Genomic DNA, 17,232 nt, shown 5'->3' with positions numbered 1-17,232 from the left:
AGAAAAGAACAGGGGCAGCTTGTTTCTTTTCTCTCCATATTACGAATAAGCAACAATCCATGTTTACCCATTCCCTTCTACTTGCTGTTATTCACAGAAGAGTTGTGAAGCAGGGCACAGGCTTTAGCTCTTGTAAATAAAGTGCACTGGCAGGTAGGAGTCACAGGCATTTCAACACAACCACGTTTCGTTTTCCTACCTTTGGAGCAGTAATTGTGTCTGTAAAGGTAACTGTCCTGAGGTTGCTGCTGCCATCGTACTATGTAGTATGAGAGGTTGCCATTGGGAAGAGAGGGAGGATTCCATTTCACAATCAGTTGGGATGAGGAGTTGGATGCTGAAATAACATCCAAGGGAATGGATGGCACTGGAGGGGAAAAAAGAAAAAAAGAGAAGGAAGGTATTTAAATCTAGCGCATTCTACAATGTATTTCGATGCAAGCTTTCGAAGTGAATCCCAATGCATTTCTATACTGCCAGAAAAAACACAATCCTATTTCAAAGAAAAGGCTTCCTACTTATGCCTCACTAACAACAGTTAAGGGTTCAACTGCAACCCAATCCAAAGTTGTACTTAAATTTACCTTCACCAATGGAACAAAGTATGAAATCCTAACTCCAAAAAACTCCCATAGTTCCCAATGAAAATAACAATGTGGTCTGAACAACCACAGAGTTTTAATTCGAATCTTAATGCTGCTTTCGTAATTACTGAAACTTTCTAGCATTATGCACGTCATCTGCACATAAATTCAGTTTCTGTATTAACAACAGAACAAGCATACCTGCAGCATTATCAACCTCTTACCCTAGAGCCCAGAAGCTCACCTGCAGCATTGGTTCGTATATATACAATTTCACTTTTTGCTCCATGAATATGATGGTTTTCCATCATTGTGAGGGTAACAGCCTTGACATAAATGGCGTATTGAGTCCAAGGTTTCAATCCCTGCAGCAGAATTCCAGGATTGTTTTCTTTGTTCGGTGGCAGGTCAACGTCAACCATGTTCCAGCTATTGGAGCCACACGCATCTTGCCCATCGTACTCTGTCACATTTTTGAATGGTCTGAAATGTTAAAAGAAAAAATTAGTACAAAATATTTATTTTCTCCTAAAAATTGACATGTAGTTGTGAGAGTGCCTCACTTCAATGATGCCCAGCGAAACAAATAAAGCTTACTTTTTTCCAAGCAGAATAAAACTGAATAAAATCTGTATTTATACCCAAGCACTAAAAAAATTTAGTTTTCAGCTTTAGCTGCAGGTCTTACCTTCAGTCACTAACAAAAACAGCAAGGTTCTCCAAGAAAACACTAAAATTCTCTTTTTTTATCCAAAACAGACAGGGAAATGCTTCAGACGTATTTAGACTTTAGCTAAGCATATGTGAAACAGAAGCAACTCAAAATAGTTCTTGATAGTGGCTCAGCTTTTTACCATAAAGAACCCAAACTTCCACGACTGGCCTTGACCAGTCCAAGAGGCTTTTTTTTCCCTTTTTATTTCCACACAATACAAACACACTTACATAGTTATGTAGTTCTACTTCTCGTAAGTTGCAACACTGGCGCAAAGGCATTTAAAGTCCTATTCTTGTTATTACGTACTTAAGGCTCATCAGCACTAAGTCTATTGCATCACAGTACACCATCGCAATGATATTCTTTTTCAAGTGATGCTGGAAATTAACAAGTTGTGCTTCTGTGTCTTGCAGTCTTGGTCCGTATGTCTGAACCTCCCTTTCACACCTCCAAACTGCTTGGAAAGTTATTAGTGTGCTCAGTCGTATTTTTGACTATTTTAAATCTGAGACACTACAAGGATATGCAAAGGCAGAGACACCTCCCAAGAAATTAGCATCTCTCCAGCAACTGCCCCACCCCTTCATTATGTTAAGTGATACTAACGCAGAAAACTACCAAAGCTAGATTAACCTAAATAACCCCAAACTCTGAGTAGACAAGTCATCAAGGTGATAGGGCAAACTCCTGATCGGTGATGATCTCTAGTCAGCACTAAGACTAGAAAAGGAAAAGATCTCGGTAAACATAACGACATGACTTACGGAGAGCTCCAAATTAGACCCCTGAGAACAGTCAAGCCATCCATCTCATTTTTTTTTCAAATTTGAAACTTCCTGATGGATTTGGAATCCATTTGTAGGCTTCAATCAAAACCTCTTTTTAAAGGAGGATTTTTCTCCACCAAGAAAAGAATTTGAACAAAAGCGGGACTTGAGGATGAAATATGTAAACTGGATAAGATATGTAAACTGCATGAAACAGGAACTACCCGAAGGACTTAGCTGACTAACTTTTCTCACTAGTAAACCAACAGAACAGAATTGTCTACTATCCCTTGGAATATCCCGGTTAGTCTCTGACGACATCGACTTACGCTTCTTTGTAGTAAACAGTGAAGCTAATGAGATCTCTATAATCTGGAGGGCGATACCGTTCCCATGTTAGTTTAATCCGGTTCTTGAGCGTAGTGTTGGAAACAAAACGCAGAATGTGGCTTTCACCTGCAACACAAAAGGACAGGACATGACAGAGTTAGCATCACATCGCCTATTCGTTTTTGCTGTTTCTTAGCTAATTAGCCTTTCCAGTAGTGCCTATGACACCACAGTATACCAACAGCCTTTGTATCTCTAGAGCTTCGTATTTTATCCTACTACATTTGAGTGCTTAAGGGCAAGCAGTGACCTTGGCAATCATTTTAAAATATGTTGCAGCTACTTGTTATTATTTTTTCTGAAGCAGATTTTCTTTTAATGCATCATCAGAAAGTTCTTGAAAACTACTTCAAACTCTCCCTGAGCAAGGCATGAAAGTCCTGTTTATTCACAGGACTGGTTTAGAAGCACTAAATTCATCACCCAACTCCAATGCACATGCAGAGCTGTAACTGGCCCCTGTGTTCTCACTTTTCAGCACAACTTTTGACAACTACAATTTGTTTTTCTGGGGAATAGACAACATGGAAAGGACAAAGCAGTTTACATTCCTATTCATGAGAGGCTGGACCAAGAACTCCAAAACTCAGTTCATATACGGCACAACCGTTTGATGGCAGCAGCTTCCAGCTACTCATCTGAACAGAGCTGGATGGAAGCTGGCAGCTTCGAAATGAATGGCTTCCCACTACCAACTCACTGAGCTTTCCAATCCAAAACAAAACAGCATTTTAAAAACTTAATTCTTGGATGAAGAAATTGTGTTCTAAGTGTCAACTGTGAGTTAGTTTCTGTTCCATAGAAGTGTCTGAAAATAAAGGGGTTTTCACCCTCATGTACTATTGGAGCTATCTTTTCAAGGCAGTTTAGCTTTTGTTGATTCTTTTCCCCTTCTCAGAGTCAGAAAGCTTTCTGTAATGTTTTTTTAAAAAAACAGGCAGCGGCTGGCACTAGCCTCAGTGGTAGTAAGGACTGGCTGTGTGTCTGTAACTCCTCCAGGACTGCAAGCCTTTGCTCTATTGAATGTGCAAAGAATGGAGTGTGCTTACAACAAGAATCTATGCCATCTGCATTTATGCATCATGCCTAAAGAGACATTCAGCAGAGTACGTGTCCTAGTTTTGTAAACACCATCCAGAACAAGGGGACTTGACTTACACACGAGATCTATTTTAATTTACTCAGCTCCAAGAACACCACGAATAGACCAAAGAAAAATGCGTTGTCAGTTCTAAGAGTTTGAGTATGAGGTCAAACTTGTAAGCATTCTACCATCTTAATTCCTAGATGAGAGACTGCTTTTGAATGTGTTGGTTACACCTGCAGAACTGATGTGAAGACCACCGAAGGCAAAAGAGGACTTTCCAATAACTTTGACCATTGCAGAATCCAAAATTAAATGCAGACACACTAAAGTTTAGGAATACTGTAGAACACTAGAAAGTGTTCTCAATTCAAAAGCAAATAATTTGAAACTAAAGCACAGAAAATTGCGTTTACAACAAGCATTTCTAGCAACAAGGTACAATATTCATCAGGAGCTGAAAGAAGCTTGAACATAACAGAAACAGTTTGTTTTGGTGTCTATGGAATTGTTATTCAGCAGCCTCCTTAGTATCAAGAAAGAGTCAGTATCTGAGAGAGGAAAATACCTATAATGATGTACATTTGCGAAGGAAAAAGAGAAACTGCTCCTCACTGGATATACCAAAACACTAGATTTTATTTCTCATTTCCCAGGTATGCTTCTATTACTATACGATGCTGCTGTCACAAAAAAAGGGTATTTTGAAAGCAGTCGTCTTCATCAAATGGTTTTTACAGATGAGATAGTGACTATGTAACCACATAATTTTCCATGTGTGCGAACATACTTTCACAGCTAATTTTAAAAATTGCACAAGTAGAACGACTGAAAGCCCACTGTAATTTCTAAACTCTAAATATTGTAACGGTCAGCAACAGGGCAGTGTGTTGGTTTGGGTTTTTTTGTGACAACCCCCCTATGCAGTTTGCCTCAAGATTTTTTGTTTGTTTCTTTACTTACAAGAGGCTCTCTCCCCATTGTTCCTTGGATTTATATCTCCTTTGCTCTGTCGACCCTTGGTTCCTGAAACTTCCTCCATACGGTAAATCTCAGAAACACACAGTTTAGGATTAAATGCAAAGTACATTTTCCCCTCCTTGATCGTCAAGTTATGATGGTTCCAGTCCCACAGCTGCTGAAGATTGTGGTTGTCAAGCACGTAGAAGGAGTAATTCCTAGAAGGAAGTTTTTTAAGGAAAAATATTAGTTTTAATTTATAGCCAATTCCAACCAAGAATATCTTAATATAAGCAAACTTTAAAACACTATGTTTCCTCTTATTACTTTAAATTGGTATTCAGCAGAGTAAAGGATTTTCTTCTCTCCCATGGAGCAAGTTTTCCCTGAATGCTCACTTTGGTCAAAGGGCAGGGAAATGACCGTAACACAGGACTCCATGGCTGACACCACACCATGTAAAGCCCACTCCAACATGTGTTTTAATAATTGTATAATAGCTGCTATGAGGAATATAAATTCATGTCCTCTGAACAGCAGGTCTCTACACTGGATTTTCCATTTTGTGGCAAATGGGAAGCAATAACATACCTTATGGGAGGAAAAGCATCATTCAGTTCTGACAAAATACAATCGTGAACACAGCTGTCTTGGTTATGTTTACAAAAGCAACTATAAGAGTTTGCATATCAAGGTTTCCTTGCCTCTCTGTTTTAGTTTACCTCTTGGCCCAATAAAGATTCCCTACATTGTGCCAAGTACAGTTGCGCCTATACATCAAAACCTGACAGTAAACAGTTGCACTGATTGCACAGCACAGGATCCACACTTCAAAGTACAGAACTAACAACACAGGCAGCAGCATGTGCTGAGCCCATTCCCTAACCACAGCAGTGGAATAACATGAACATCTTTTATTTTCACAGACACTAAATACAAAATTTTGTGTGTAAATCCTATTACATATTAAGAAGAAAATCCTAGTACCACTTGATTGTGCTGAATTAGGGAAAAAACCAAACAGGTGCAGCAAAAGCAAGATTATAGGCTCTGTATCAGCAGCAAGACCTGAAAAGACACATTTTGGGTCAGGAATGCACAATTGGGAAATAAGTTAAAGGTCTGTGTATCTGATGAACCTGAATCAAACCAACCCATCACGGCAGCATTTATTATACTCTTCTGTGGAAAGTCCCACCAATGCTAACTACATCAACATAAAATCCACTATTATTATATTATCCATTATTATATCCAACACAATGAAGCCTTGCAACTTCTGCAAGCCATTTTGCATTGGTAAGCGCACGTTAAACTAGGCTTTCTATACATCCTTTTAACTACAGTCAGAGTTTCTGCAGGGTTAACATCGCAGACAAACCATGGGGCTCATAACAAGCTGACATACTACTCATTTATGGTTTTTCTTCAACTACTTCATTTAAAATTTAGCATTAATTCCTCCCTCACCCAACCTGAAGTGAAAACTGTGCATTCTGGTTGAAATCTGCACAGACCACGGTTGCGGTTTCTTGTAACATACCAAAATGCTGAGTGTATTTTCAGAACAATGTGAACGAGAAGTGGTTTCTCCTTTTTCCAACTATCCCCTAATTATCCAGGACTTCACTACTAATGAAGTCAATATACCTGGTACCACTTCAGACGGATGCCAAGAAGAACATGCTCAGTTGACAAGTGAGCACATACATGTTTGTGCTTTAAATCCATCTTGCCAGGAGAGAACAAGGATGCTAAACTGCATGTGGGATTTGACAGATATCACCAAAACCTGTGTTTATTTGAGACACCTATTACTCTGCTACAAGTGACTAAAGTCCCTGCAGCTCCCTGTGCACTGCTGAAAAGATGACACTTCACTGTAATTATCCACATGATTAAGTGATGGCAACTAAGCTTTTCAGGAAAGACCCAAAAAGCTGGACCCAGACTGAACAAAATAAACAGAGGTGTGGCTCCACAACTACAGAAACCATCTTAAATATTTAATAACAGCCTAACCTGTCTCCTGCTCCTGACCGTGGCAATTATGCTTTAGACAGTAGAGATAATTCCTGTATTAAAGCAACGTGGCTAAGCTTTCAAGAGTGTGAATAAATGAGGCAAATCAAGCACACACTGGTGCTTTATACAACTACACAGCGACTGGGCCAGAGTTGGGAGTTACTGTGGCTCATACGTTAAAGCCATCTGCAAAAGTTTGAGCAGCCATCTGAGGCAAGGCAAACAGGTCCTAAGGGTTCATATATACACTGAAAGTATAAATTAGAGGAAGTTATTCTAGCACCATTCAAGGCATCAGGGAAAGCACATTTGGAGGGCTATATACAGTCTCAGTCACAGGAGAGGTGCAGCGCTGCATGGCTTGAAAGGTGGAGCAGAGGGCAACCAGAGTGCACTTAGGGCTTAGGTTATAAATAAAGTTATAAATAAAGATTATATCAGACTTTGGCTCTAACAGCCGTGGAAAAAATCAGGATGCCAAGGAAGATAGCATGGAAAGAATAAAAGATTCACTGTAGGAAAACAAAGCACTGCCAATCAAACCCTGGAGACAGTAACTAAGGGAATGACTGGAGATTATGGCCTGAAGGACAGGCTAAACCTCTGAACAGGAGTAGGAGGCACATCTGGTCGCAGACTTGCCATAAAAAGCCTCAAGGCGACCTGCATAACCCATGCACACCCACAGGAGAGAATTCCCACAACATGATGCGTACCCCCAACTGCAGAGCAGCCACTTAGTTATTGACTGCATACATTAAAAACCTGCTTCACACTATATCTGCACACAATGCTAAGTCTGTGCACATTCACCCATCGTAAAGCTATGAGGCAGAACCTAAGACCCAAACCAAAAGGAGATGGGGGTGATGAAAATGTTTCAACAAGCTTTCAGCCACCTTTTATCCCCCCCTCCACAGCGTACAGGACACAAAAAGCTCCTGAAAGGGGTAATGACCAAATAATACACTGTTAGTAAAGGAGCACGGCAGGATCCGTAAAGGCAAGTGACTTGCACCAAAAAGGAATGAGAACTGGCAGAGGACTGTGAATGACAGCGGTGGATGAGCTGGCTACAGAAGATGACCAGGAGCAGAGGTTTATGGCAGACCAACTACCCTGGGACAAGATGAGCAACCCTGCAGGACATACAGAACAGAAGACGTTCATCTCAGTGCTACAATGAGGAGAAAGACAGAAAATCCCACTAGACCAGAGAGCTGGGACATCAAACAGTAAGAGACAGGAGAAAAGGAAAACCCTTATTGCTTTACATACACAAAACATGCCACATGTTGGCTAGAAACTGTCTATTAACATGGTGTATGTTCTACACCTGTATCAGTGTGACCCTGATCCCTGTTGAGGACCTAACAACAGAGTCAAACTTATATAGCACAACACCACAACAGAGAACAATACGCAGGACAATACTTGAACAAAATGCTCCATTTGATGGTCTCTCTTTAAATAGGTTAGTTCTTCAGCATCTGTCTACAAGCCTGAACTTTATCAGATTTCCAAAACATTGCTAACATTTTAATAATGCTGGTATATTTTTTTGCTTGTGTTTGCCCACCAGCTCTTCAAACAGAACCACTTAGGTTATTAACAGAGTATCTGTCTCTAATAGGTATTTACACACACCTTGCTAACGTAAACTGTAAGCAACTTAGAAACAGCTGAATTTGGCCAAGAATTGCATCTCCACAGGCAAATACATGGGTAGGCAACTAGGGGCTTTTATACTAACCCATGGATGTGGAAGTAATGCACCTTACTAATACTAAAGTTCAGTGTTTTCTTGTCCGGTTCGAAAAGGTAAACTGATAAGCTTCTTAAACTGATGAGCTTCAGTCCTTCCTTGCCAGGTGCCTACTTCCATCTAAGTATTTTTGGAAACGTTATTTAGGCTGTGTTAATTTCTAAATTATGCCAGGCGTTCTCCAAGCAAAGAGACTGCCCCTGACCCAAAGCGTGCAACTACAGTAATTTCCTAGCATGGGTGAATTTTAGCACACGTAGCTCTTTACTATAGATCTATTTTACCTCCCCCACGCAGCCCCGTTTTCCTCTTCAAAGCTGCACCTGCTTACTTCTCTATTTGGGAATCTGATTTAAAAACCTGCCATTTCCCTTCATATCAGCTCTGCCTGCTGACACACAAGGTACCATAAACATAATCACTACTTGAAACACAAAGCTAAACTCAAATTTGAAGAGAGCAAGGGAGAGAGGGGGAGCGAAGAAAAGACAAATCGATAACCGGATTATCTGTGAGAGCACGCCACATCGTAAGTGGCCTGAATGAGCCTTCTGCTCGGCAAAGTGACAAGCCTCTAGGATTTGCAATTAGAAACAAGCTTTTCCGTAGAGCCAGCGTTCTTACTGAAAAAGACAGCATGCTTTTCAAGTACAGGATGAAGAGCTGCCCTTTAACTCGCTCTGTCAGATGGTGGAATTTTAAGAATTTAAGGCTGACCAAAGACTAGCCTGAGAGAAAGAGGGAGGCTGTGAAGAATCCCTCATGCTGTAACTTTATCCTGTCGGGGCAGATAAATCAGACACAAGCAACCTTTCCCATGACCCTCCCACCACCTTTTCTTGTATGATTTCCCAAAATTCTTCATTTAATAGTTCTGTCACTTCTGAGGGAGACTTATTTCTCCCAGAGAACACTGGTTTGAACTTGGGATGGCTACTTGATTCAGGAAGAGAAAGAGCAAGGCAGTTTTCTGAAGGACCATCACCACACCTCAGCACTGCAAGTTCTGCGGAGATAAAAACTTCTGTTGACTATCTCTTACCATCATAAGAAAACAGGAGTTGTATACAGCAAAAAGTATCACACATTGTGTAATTATAGAAGCAATATAACCCACAGCAAACATTTCAAGGGATCAACTTTACTTTTCCTGACCAGTCTTTTTCCTGCTCGATAGATAATTCATTTAATATTAGCATTTCAAGGAGTTGCAAACAATTGCAACTTGCAATCTATTTTATACTAGTTGGGTCACTTCCAGTTGCACTCCCTGGTTAGAAAAGTTCAGGTTTCCTTTCAGCTGACATTCTCCATAAAATTCTGCTAAAAGCCAACAGTAAAGAATTGCAAGAAAATCCAACTGTTTCTGAATTCGCTCTTTTCTCAAACAGAGCAAAAATGAACAAACAAAGACACTTCATCATCTCCCTAGAAAAACCTAAAGTGAAAAGCAACAGCTAAGTTACTGTAAAAATACCTTTAATATACTCAGTGTAATATGCTGCTTTGGATAGTAATCCAAATGAGCGATGACTGTGCAATGGTGTTCATTAGGAGAAAAACGCTGCATATCAGTGGAAGAGAAGATTCTATAAATGGTACATGAATGTTTATTAGGAGACTTTTCTCTGCAGCTTTCTATTAAAGTGAAATTGCATCTACAAATATCTGAACACTTACCCGTCCACCTGTTCCTCTCCCAGAATATACCGCAGGTTCTTCAAGAAAGACAGGGAGACTAATGCATGGGAATGACGGATCTTCACATACCCTGTTACTGTCTCAATCAGACCCATAAAATTCTCCAGTTCTGAGGCGATGTTATCTACAGTAAGAAAAATGTAATTTTATTATTGCAGAATTCATAGCTTTAACTGCTATTCTGCTTAATGCAGTATTAGCTCAGTAAAAGAAAATGTTTGTATTTGTTGCTTTTGAAAATGAGAGACACTGGTGTCCCTCCCCCAGTAACAGTTGCCTGTGCAGACAGATGGTTGAAGGGCAAAATAAAGCCACACAGCAACAGTGGAAAACCAGTCTTGCTTTTTCATACTGGTATACCTGCTTTTTCCATGGACATTGCACTCTGAAGCCAGCACCAAATGTTGAGCCAGCATTCTGGCAGGGATGAAGAGACCCTTGTGTAAATGTACACATCCATGAAACTGGAATTGCTCTTCGGCTACAGAGCAAAGCTTGGGCAGAAAGCTCCATTGGAAAACAGGGAATGAGACTGAAGAGGTGGAGGTATGTTATTGGTCTTCTCTGGGGCATAAAGCATTGCTTTCAGTGACCTAAAAAGCTTTGGCTACAAAACTGAGAACTCTTGATGAAACAGCAAAGATAAAACCAGAAGGATGTCCTCATGCCACGGAGCATGTTCCTTATAGCTCATTAAAGGTGATTTTCTATAATAAATTATTAAAACGACCACAGAGCAAGCTCTACTCTTCAGTACTGCCCCCTCCCTAGGAACTCTGTCCCTGCGTAGGTCTGCAACACCCCATCCTTCACAAGGCTTAAGCTTTGCAGTCCTTACCTCCAGCAATCCCTGGCCCATGCCCATTGCCTGGTATCATTATCCTGTGAAGTTACACTGCAGTTGCGAGGGGAAGTTTTTAAGCATTCAGGAGGGGAGAAGCTGCTATGGGGTGTGATTGCTGCCATAAACAAACCAAAGTCCTAAGAGATGGCTGGGAAGCCCAATTACCAAATACTAATGGTTGGTTCCCATACCAAATAAGCTGGGAGGAAGCAGATGCTCTTCAGCACTCTAAGACAATACTTAAAAAATAAAAAACCCCACACTTGCCCTGGGTAACTGGAACATCTCCCGTAAGGGAGGATTGTACCTGTAGCAGTGGGACCACGAGTGAAATAATCCACATGCTGCTGTTTCTAAACCCTGAAGTTTTCATTCAGGAGGAGGAAGGGAATAAAATATATCTCAATCTTTCAACTTTATTCATGAAACCAAAAGGGACCTTCCACAGGGAGATACATTTCCAATAAAAACTAACAGTGATTTTTACTCTGCTTGTAAGAGCTCATCAACTGTCAACACTTCCCTGGCTGATGAATCACTGCTCTGACAAATTTAATCCAGAGCTTGTTCAAGACATGCGACAAAGGTGGCCAACTCACTAATGATGACCATCCAGAGGCACAGTCCTAGGCTTTATATGAGCTTTCAGCACTCTGGATTCCATGTTTTAGCAAGACAACACACCTTGCCTTAAAATGTGAGGATATGCAGTCTTACAGTGCCATGCCTTACTTGCAGACAAGTTATTTACCTACCCAGATACAAGGATTTTTGACTTATCCACCTTCTCGGGCTATTATTATTCCTTTGGGACTACTGCTCATCTCACTGCCTAATCCTGGTTCCCTGTCCTGCCAAAAAAGCTAGCAAAAATACCAGCTTTCACTGCCTTATAACTTGGTAGCTGAATACCTATGCCATCTGCATGTTGGAGAACTGTGCTACACTGGGCCAAATCCAACAGGAACACTGCTATGGGACTGGAAAGCAAATAGTTTGCTGAGTTTTTAATGTTCTTATCATTATGCTGACAGACAAAAGGAAAAATATTAAAAGCAGCCTTATCAGAGGTTCATAATGAGAGGGCAATCACTTACTTCCACGACGGATGTTGATCAGCAGATTTCCCTTGAGAATTGTGCATCCCTGCAACATTTGTGCTGACGTGACAGAGTCAATGGTCTTTGTTTTCCCATCCTCACAAATTTTGGGGCAAGGCCCCTCGCAAGGACTGCAGAACATGCTGTTAGGAAAGAAAGGGAGAGTGAAAATAAGCAACAATATGCAACCCTGAGTCTACAGACTGCTTTGAGTTAAATTTTGAAAGACATTTCCCTCTAAAGCTTAGACAAATCCTTCAAGCTAGAATGAAAGTTACCATACTTCTGCAGAGGGCTGCAGATAACTCAGCACACTTGCCTGCTGGACTCCAGACAGGCTGGAGCATCGTACCTCCCATTTACAGCAACACAGGACCCATACCCACTGTCTGCCAGCTTCTGAAAGGCTTTGTGGTCCTTCCAAAGTTGAAGACATCTCAGGTAAAACCCAGTGCCCTTGCATTTGTGCATTTACTCTAACTTTATTATACCCAGAGAGGCCACCCTTCTCATTTATGCAGACAGCCTCAGAGTGCTGTGAAGTTTCATGCTAATCCAGGCCCAACATCCAAAAATAAGCCAGCCAGGAACTGGAGATGGGAAAATACAGTTCAAGTTCTTATAAAGTTGTCTGTCTCCATGCCCTTAAACCAATATTTGAAGCTCAGCGCTAGGGAATTCCATGCTCCTGGCCTTTTTAACTCGGGAAAAACAACTGTGGGAGCATATAGTCATGAGTGACGTGGAGAAAGCAAGCAGTGAATTAGTCACTATTTTGTATAGCTTAAGAGTTATTAAAGCAGAAAGTTTAAACAAACACAGGAAACATCTTGATGCAAGGCAAAAATAATTTGCAACAGGAATTGGGAGAGACAGGCCAGAAGTCTAAGCAGGTTCAAAATGGGTTACACAGGTGGAAAGAGAACAGGTCCACCAGTGACTATGAAACACCAAGACAGACACAGCCCCAAACTCAGAGAAATCAGATTGCCAGAAGCTGGGAGGAAACACTGAAGCGCAGGCTCACTTCTCCTGCTTCTTATACTCACAAGCATTCACAAGCAGTTTTAGTGGCCAAACTCAAGGAACAAGAACTCAGGCCAGCTTAGCCTTTGGCTACAGCAGCTTTTTAAAGGCTCCATGTTATACTGTCAGCATACTCATCTCAAAATTGAACACTTCATGGCTGCACAAAACATGCCCTCTGATCAATCCTCCTGGTAAATGTCTTTCCTGATTCACGGTCATTTTTATTCTTCAATTTACTCTAGCATTTGCCTTCGTGCTTCACTATTACCTATTCCACCTTATCGCTTTAGAGAGGAAAAATGAAAAAGAAAAAAACAAACCCAGCTCCAAAGACAAAGGCTTCTGACAACAACATTGATGAACATGGACTTACTATTTATTCTTTTTAAAAGAAACTGAACCCACTTTCTTCTGAGGCTTAAAGAAACATGTAAATTGATAACAGTTTTTCATGCATAAACAATAAAAGAAAGAAGCTTCCTTTTCTTAGTAGTAAGCTCCTATTTCAAAATCCTGCACTATAACATGCCACAAACCACTAAAAGCTGCAGACACAAGCAAGAGGCATGCAAATAAATGTACAAAGAATGCTGGAAATGCTTTCCATTTGCAACTATTTGTTAACACCACCTCTGGGGAACAAAACATTCACTAGCCTTGAGTTACAGCTCCTTTCAATCTTTGCGGCAGAGCACAACACTGAGATAAGATAGGATGTCCATGCACTTCAGTGTAAGCGGTTCAAACAGCTGGTACTACAAGCTCAAGTAGATAACGAAAGAAACATTTCTCAGGTGAGTATCTGGATGCGAGCAAAGGCAGTGTTAAGTTGCTTACATCCAAATGTCAACCGGAGACTGCCTTACTATGATTGAATGGATGGATGACACACAGGCACGCACAAACACACAACTGGTGCAGGTATCATCACAACCACCTTTCCAAAAAACCCAACATTTTAGAACAGCCTATGAAGACATTTTATTAGCATGGTACTGAAGCACTATGAATTTTATAGCATGACTGTCCTTTACTCAAAGTCTACGACTTCCAAGGGTCAGCAGGCAACTAAGGCTGTTTGCTTAAACCACTGGCAAAATAAGAAAATTATAAGCACGCATCACTCCAACTGTTAGAATTAAATAAGAGCAGGTGAGTGACATTCTTGCAAGAAATTATTCTGTATAACATTGTCAGCTGCTGCATTATTTTTGTCACCATCTACATGATTGCTCCCTTCTAAAAAAATGTATCTTCTGGAAACAGTGAAAAAAGGGAAATAAAATTCAATACACTAAAGAATACATGTGCCTAAAATGCAAGCACACAAAGCAAGTAACACGTGAAGCAAGGTAACTCCTACGATTTGTTCTCTGCGGTAATGATCATTGGCCAACCTGCAACCTTGTGTTCCTGGGCTTTCACTTTCATTTTGTTACTGTCTACTTGAAGACCTGGTTCTGCATTGTACTGACCTCTTCAAGTTCTTCAGAAGACTCAGTGGCAACTGACAATGCACAGGACCACACACAATTAGACCTTTCAATGGTGAATTCATCTAAGCAAGCCTTTACCAGGAAGTCATGCAATTCCCCATCGTATGTTCTCATTTCTACCTAATCATTTCTCATTTCTACCTACATCACAAGCTGCCACAGAGCAGGGGGTGGGAAAAAAACCAAACAACTCGATGGACTTTCCAGAAGCTGCATTACCTTTGGCTCCCATTGCGTATGAATCCAGAGGGGCATTCTGCCATGCACTCATCGTTGTGAATCACAAACCTCTCATATTCACTTGTTTCAGTGGCAGGGACTTTGGAGCAAAACTCTTTAGTCACGCAGCGCCAGCCCTCAAACTTGTAGGTGTTGGGAGGGCAGGTAGGCATGCAGACTCCTTCGTAGTAGTAATTGCGGCAGGCCACGCAAGCGGTGTTGTTGTCAGGCGCCGTGCAGCTCCCCAAGCATTCGGGATGGCAACACTCATTTTGGTCTGTACAGGCTCGCTTGCCACATGAGCTGGGGCACACTGCAAGACAGAAAGCAAGGTAGCATGAACAAGAGCTATTAAATAAAGTGAAAGGCGTTAAAGGAAGAACCCTGATCCATACAAGTCTATGCTTTCATTCCCTGGGCTCTAGAGTATCTCTGCAAAAGAGCCAACTCCTGTAAAACTGACAAATTCTGTTTTTCTCAGTTTTAGTTGCCTGAAAATATTTTTTCCTCAGATCAAATTTATAATATGAGCCAATTAAATAATAAGGAAAACTGCTGAAAGCAAGATCAACATAGGATAATGGAAACAGCCAAGTACTGGAACCTATTCCATAGCCCTAGTATTATGGCTAATTTTTTTTTTTTTTTTTTTTTTTGGTGTGAGTGCTGACTTACTGTCTTTCTAAGTATTTCTTCTCTTTCCTATTTGTACTTCAAATTGGTCTTTTACTGGCAAGAAAACAAGCTTCCTTTAAACAACTTAATTACACTTGTACAATAAAGCACTGCTATACTGTAGCACACATGGTTAGGTTGACCCCAGTGTAGCATCCCAATGTTGCTTATGTATGCAAAATGAGGTTTAATAAAGTACAGATGGTACATATCAAATACTGTGGAATCATGGAGCTACTATTTTCCCCTGAAGAGTGTAACAGAATTCTGCCTTATTCCCAAATTCTGGGTTCAGAGAACAAAATATGAAAGGGAGAAAAAAAAAATGGGGTGCAAATTTATGGAGACATTCGTTTTACATGAAAGCATTTCAGCTTGGAAGACATGAACAAACAGCAGAATCATCAGCAGACAAGCTCACCACTGTTACATCAAAAGAAGAGGCAGCATTATATTTATGTAACAACAACATTTTGATTACAGCTTTGTATGGCCTTTTAGCCATGTGAGCTGTGTGCCAGAGGCTCTGTAAACAAACACAGATAGGAAATCTGGTTTGCATTAAGTAACTGTTTTCCACTTTCTAACTTCACTAAAACACAGTACCAATAATAACAGCATAAACCAAAATTTCAGTAGTACAACTACAGCGAGATCCAAGCAAAGCACCACAGGACATTTAAACTGAACGATGTGAGCAAAAAGCATATAACCAGCAAAGAAGTTAATATCCCAAAATGAGCATGGAAGCAGCAGAGCCCAGCCTGTAGAGAAAGACAATGTTTTAAGAAACCGTAACAGTTCCACAGAAGTTCTGCATTGCAATTTCTCTTCAGTTTGCAACTACAGTATTGTTTTAATGCAGGACTAAACACCCTAAAATCCTGATCCCCTCCTCTTGACATGATGAGATCTAGGCTTTCCAGTATGTTTTTACAATGCTATTGAGCAGAGCACCACAATTATGACACAGGACAATAATTAAAAAAAAACCAAAACACAACAAAAACAACAAACATGCAAAACCAAACAAAACCCCAAACAAACAAACAAAAAAAAACCCCACGAAAAAAACCACCACTGTTCACAGCTCTGCATCAGAATCTAGACAACCTACGTCAAGTTTTGATTATAAGAATATATATTTTCTGCCAGCTTTAAGGTAGTGTTCACCTTGAAAAGGACTTGTAAAACTGCCATCAGAGAATTTTGCATTTCTTATCAAAAAGGTTCTATATTGATCTTGCTTGATTTTATTGATTTTTTTTATTTTAAGCCCTAATTGCCAACTTTGCAAGTTGAAGCATCTGGGTACCAAGTTGGGTTCTCCTTATACAATTAAGGCTTAGACAGATTTTGTGGAGGGAATTCAACCTGCAGATACTCCCCAAGTAACCTGACAGCCTTAACAGTATCTCCCTTATTAGCAGGTAGCTGTTAAGTATGATCAGCAGACCTGCTTACAACATCTGACAGTGCTATTACTTGCATATATGTAGCCACATACCACTAACACAAGCTTGCATTAAAGGTAGCTCGGATACACTGAATTGAATGCAGCAGGTCTACTGCATGAGAAGGTACTACTGAAGTTGCCCCAGAGCTCATCAGTCTCTTCCAAGTAGAAAAGAAACATTACTTAACTCTGCAACCCTTTCCTTGCACATAGTGCTATTATAACCCAACAGCACTGCTCCATACCAGTATACTCATTTTTTCAGAGTGAAACCAGGCAGAAAAGTAGAAGGAAGGCGGAGGTGGGAGACTAGGAGAATAAGGAGGTAGGAGCATGGGGATGGCCGATGCCTACCCAGGTAGCACAAATATCACGTGCAGGCCAAATTAAGAAAATTTTTGCAGAGCCAGTTCCTTGTA

At 40.6% G+C, this 17,232-nt stretch overlaps 1 protein-coding gene across 1 annotated transcript in view; it reads right to left on the bottom strand.

The window, feature by feature from the left end:
- The window catches only part of IGF1R (insulin-like growth factor 1 receptor), a gene marked incomplete at its 5' end in the record, with an annotated part of 43,732 nt that extends 28,737 nt beyond the window's left edge, over positions 1 to 14,995 (bottom strand). The window contains 7 exons of the mRNA XM_009580726.1: positions 200 to 367; positions 829 to 1,067; positions 2,399 to 2,525; positions 4,507 to 4,721; positions 9,974 to 10,118; positions 11,936 to 12,081; positions 14,683 to 14,995. Of these exons, the coding sequence (XP_009579021.1) occupies positions 200 to 367; positions 829 to 1,067; positions 2,399 to 2,525; positions 4,507 to 4,721; positions 9,974 to 10,118; positions 11,936 to 12,081; positions 14,683 to 14,995 (1,353 nt within the window). The remainder of the gene's footprint in view (positions 1 to 199; positions 368 to 828; positions 1,068 to 2,398; positions 2,526 to 4,506; positions 4,722 to 9,973; positions 10,119 to 11,935; positions 12,082 to 14,682) is intronic.
- Positions 14,996 to 17,232: the final 2,237 nt, after the last annotated feature.

The sequence above is a fragment of the Fulmarus glacialis genome, unplaced genomic scaffold (assembly GCF_000690835.1).
Source record: "Fulmarus glacialis isolate BGI_N327 unplaced genomic scaffold, ASM69083v1 scaffold21416, whole genome shotgun sequence".
Classification (NCBI taxonomy): domain Eukaryota; kingdom Metazoa; phylum Chordata; class Aves; order Procellariiformes; family Procellariidae; genus Fulmarus; species Fulmarus glacialis.
Note: the sequence above shows the minus strand (reverse complement) of the source record. Positions and strands in the feature narration are given on the sequence as shown.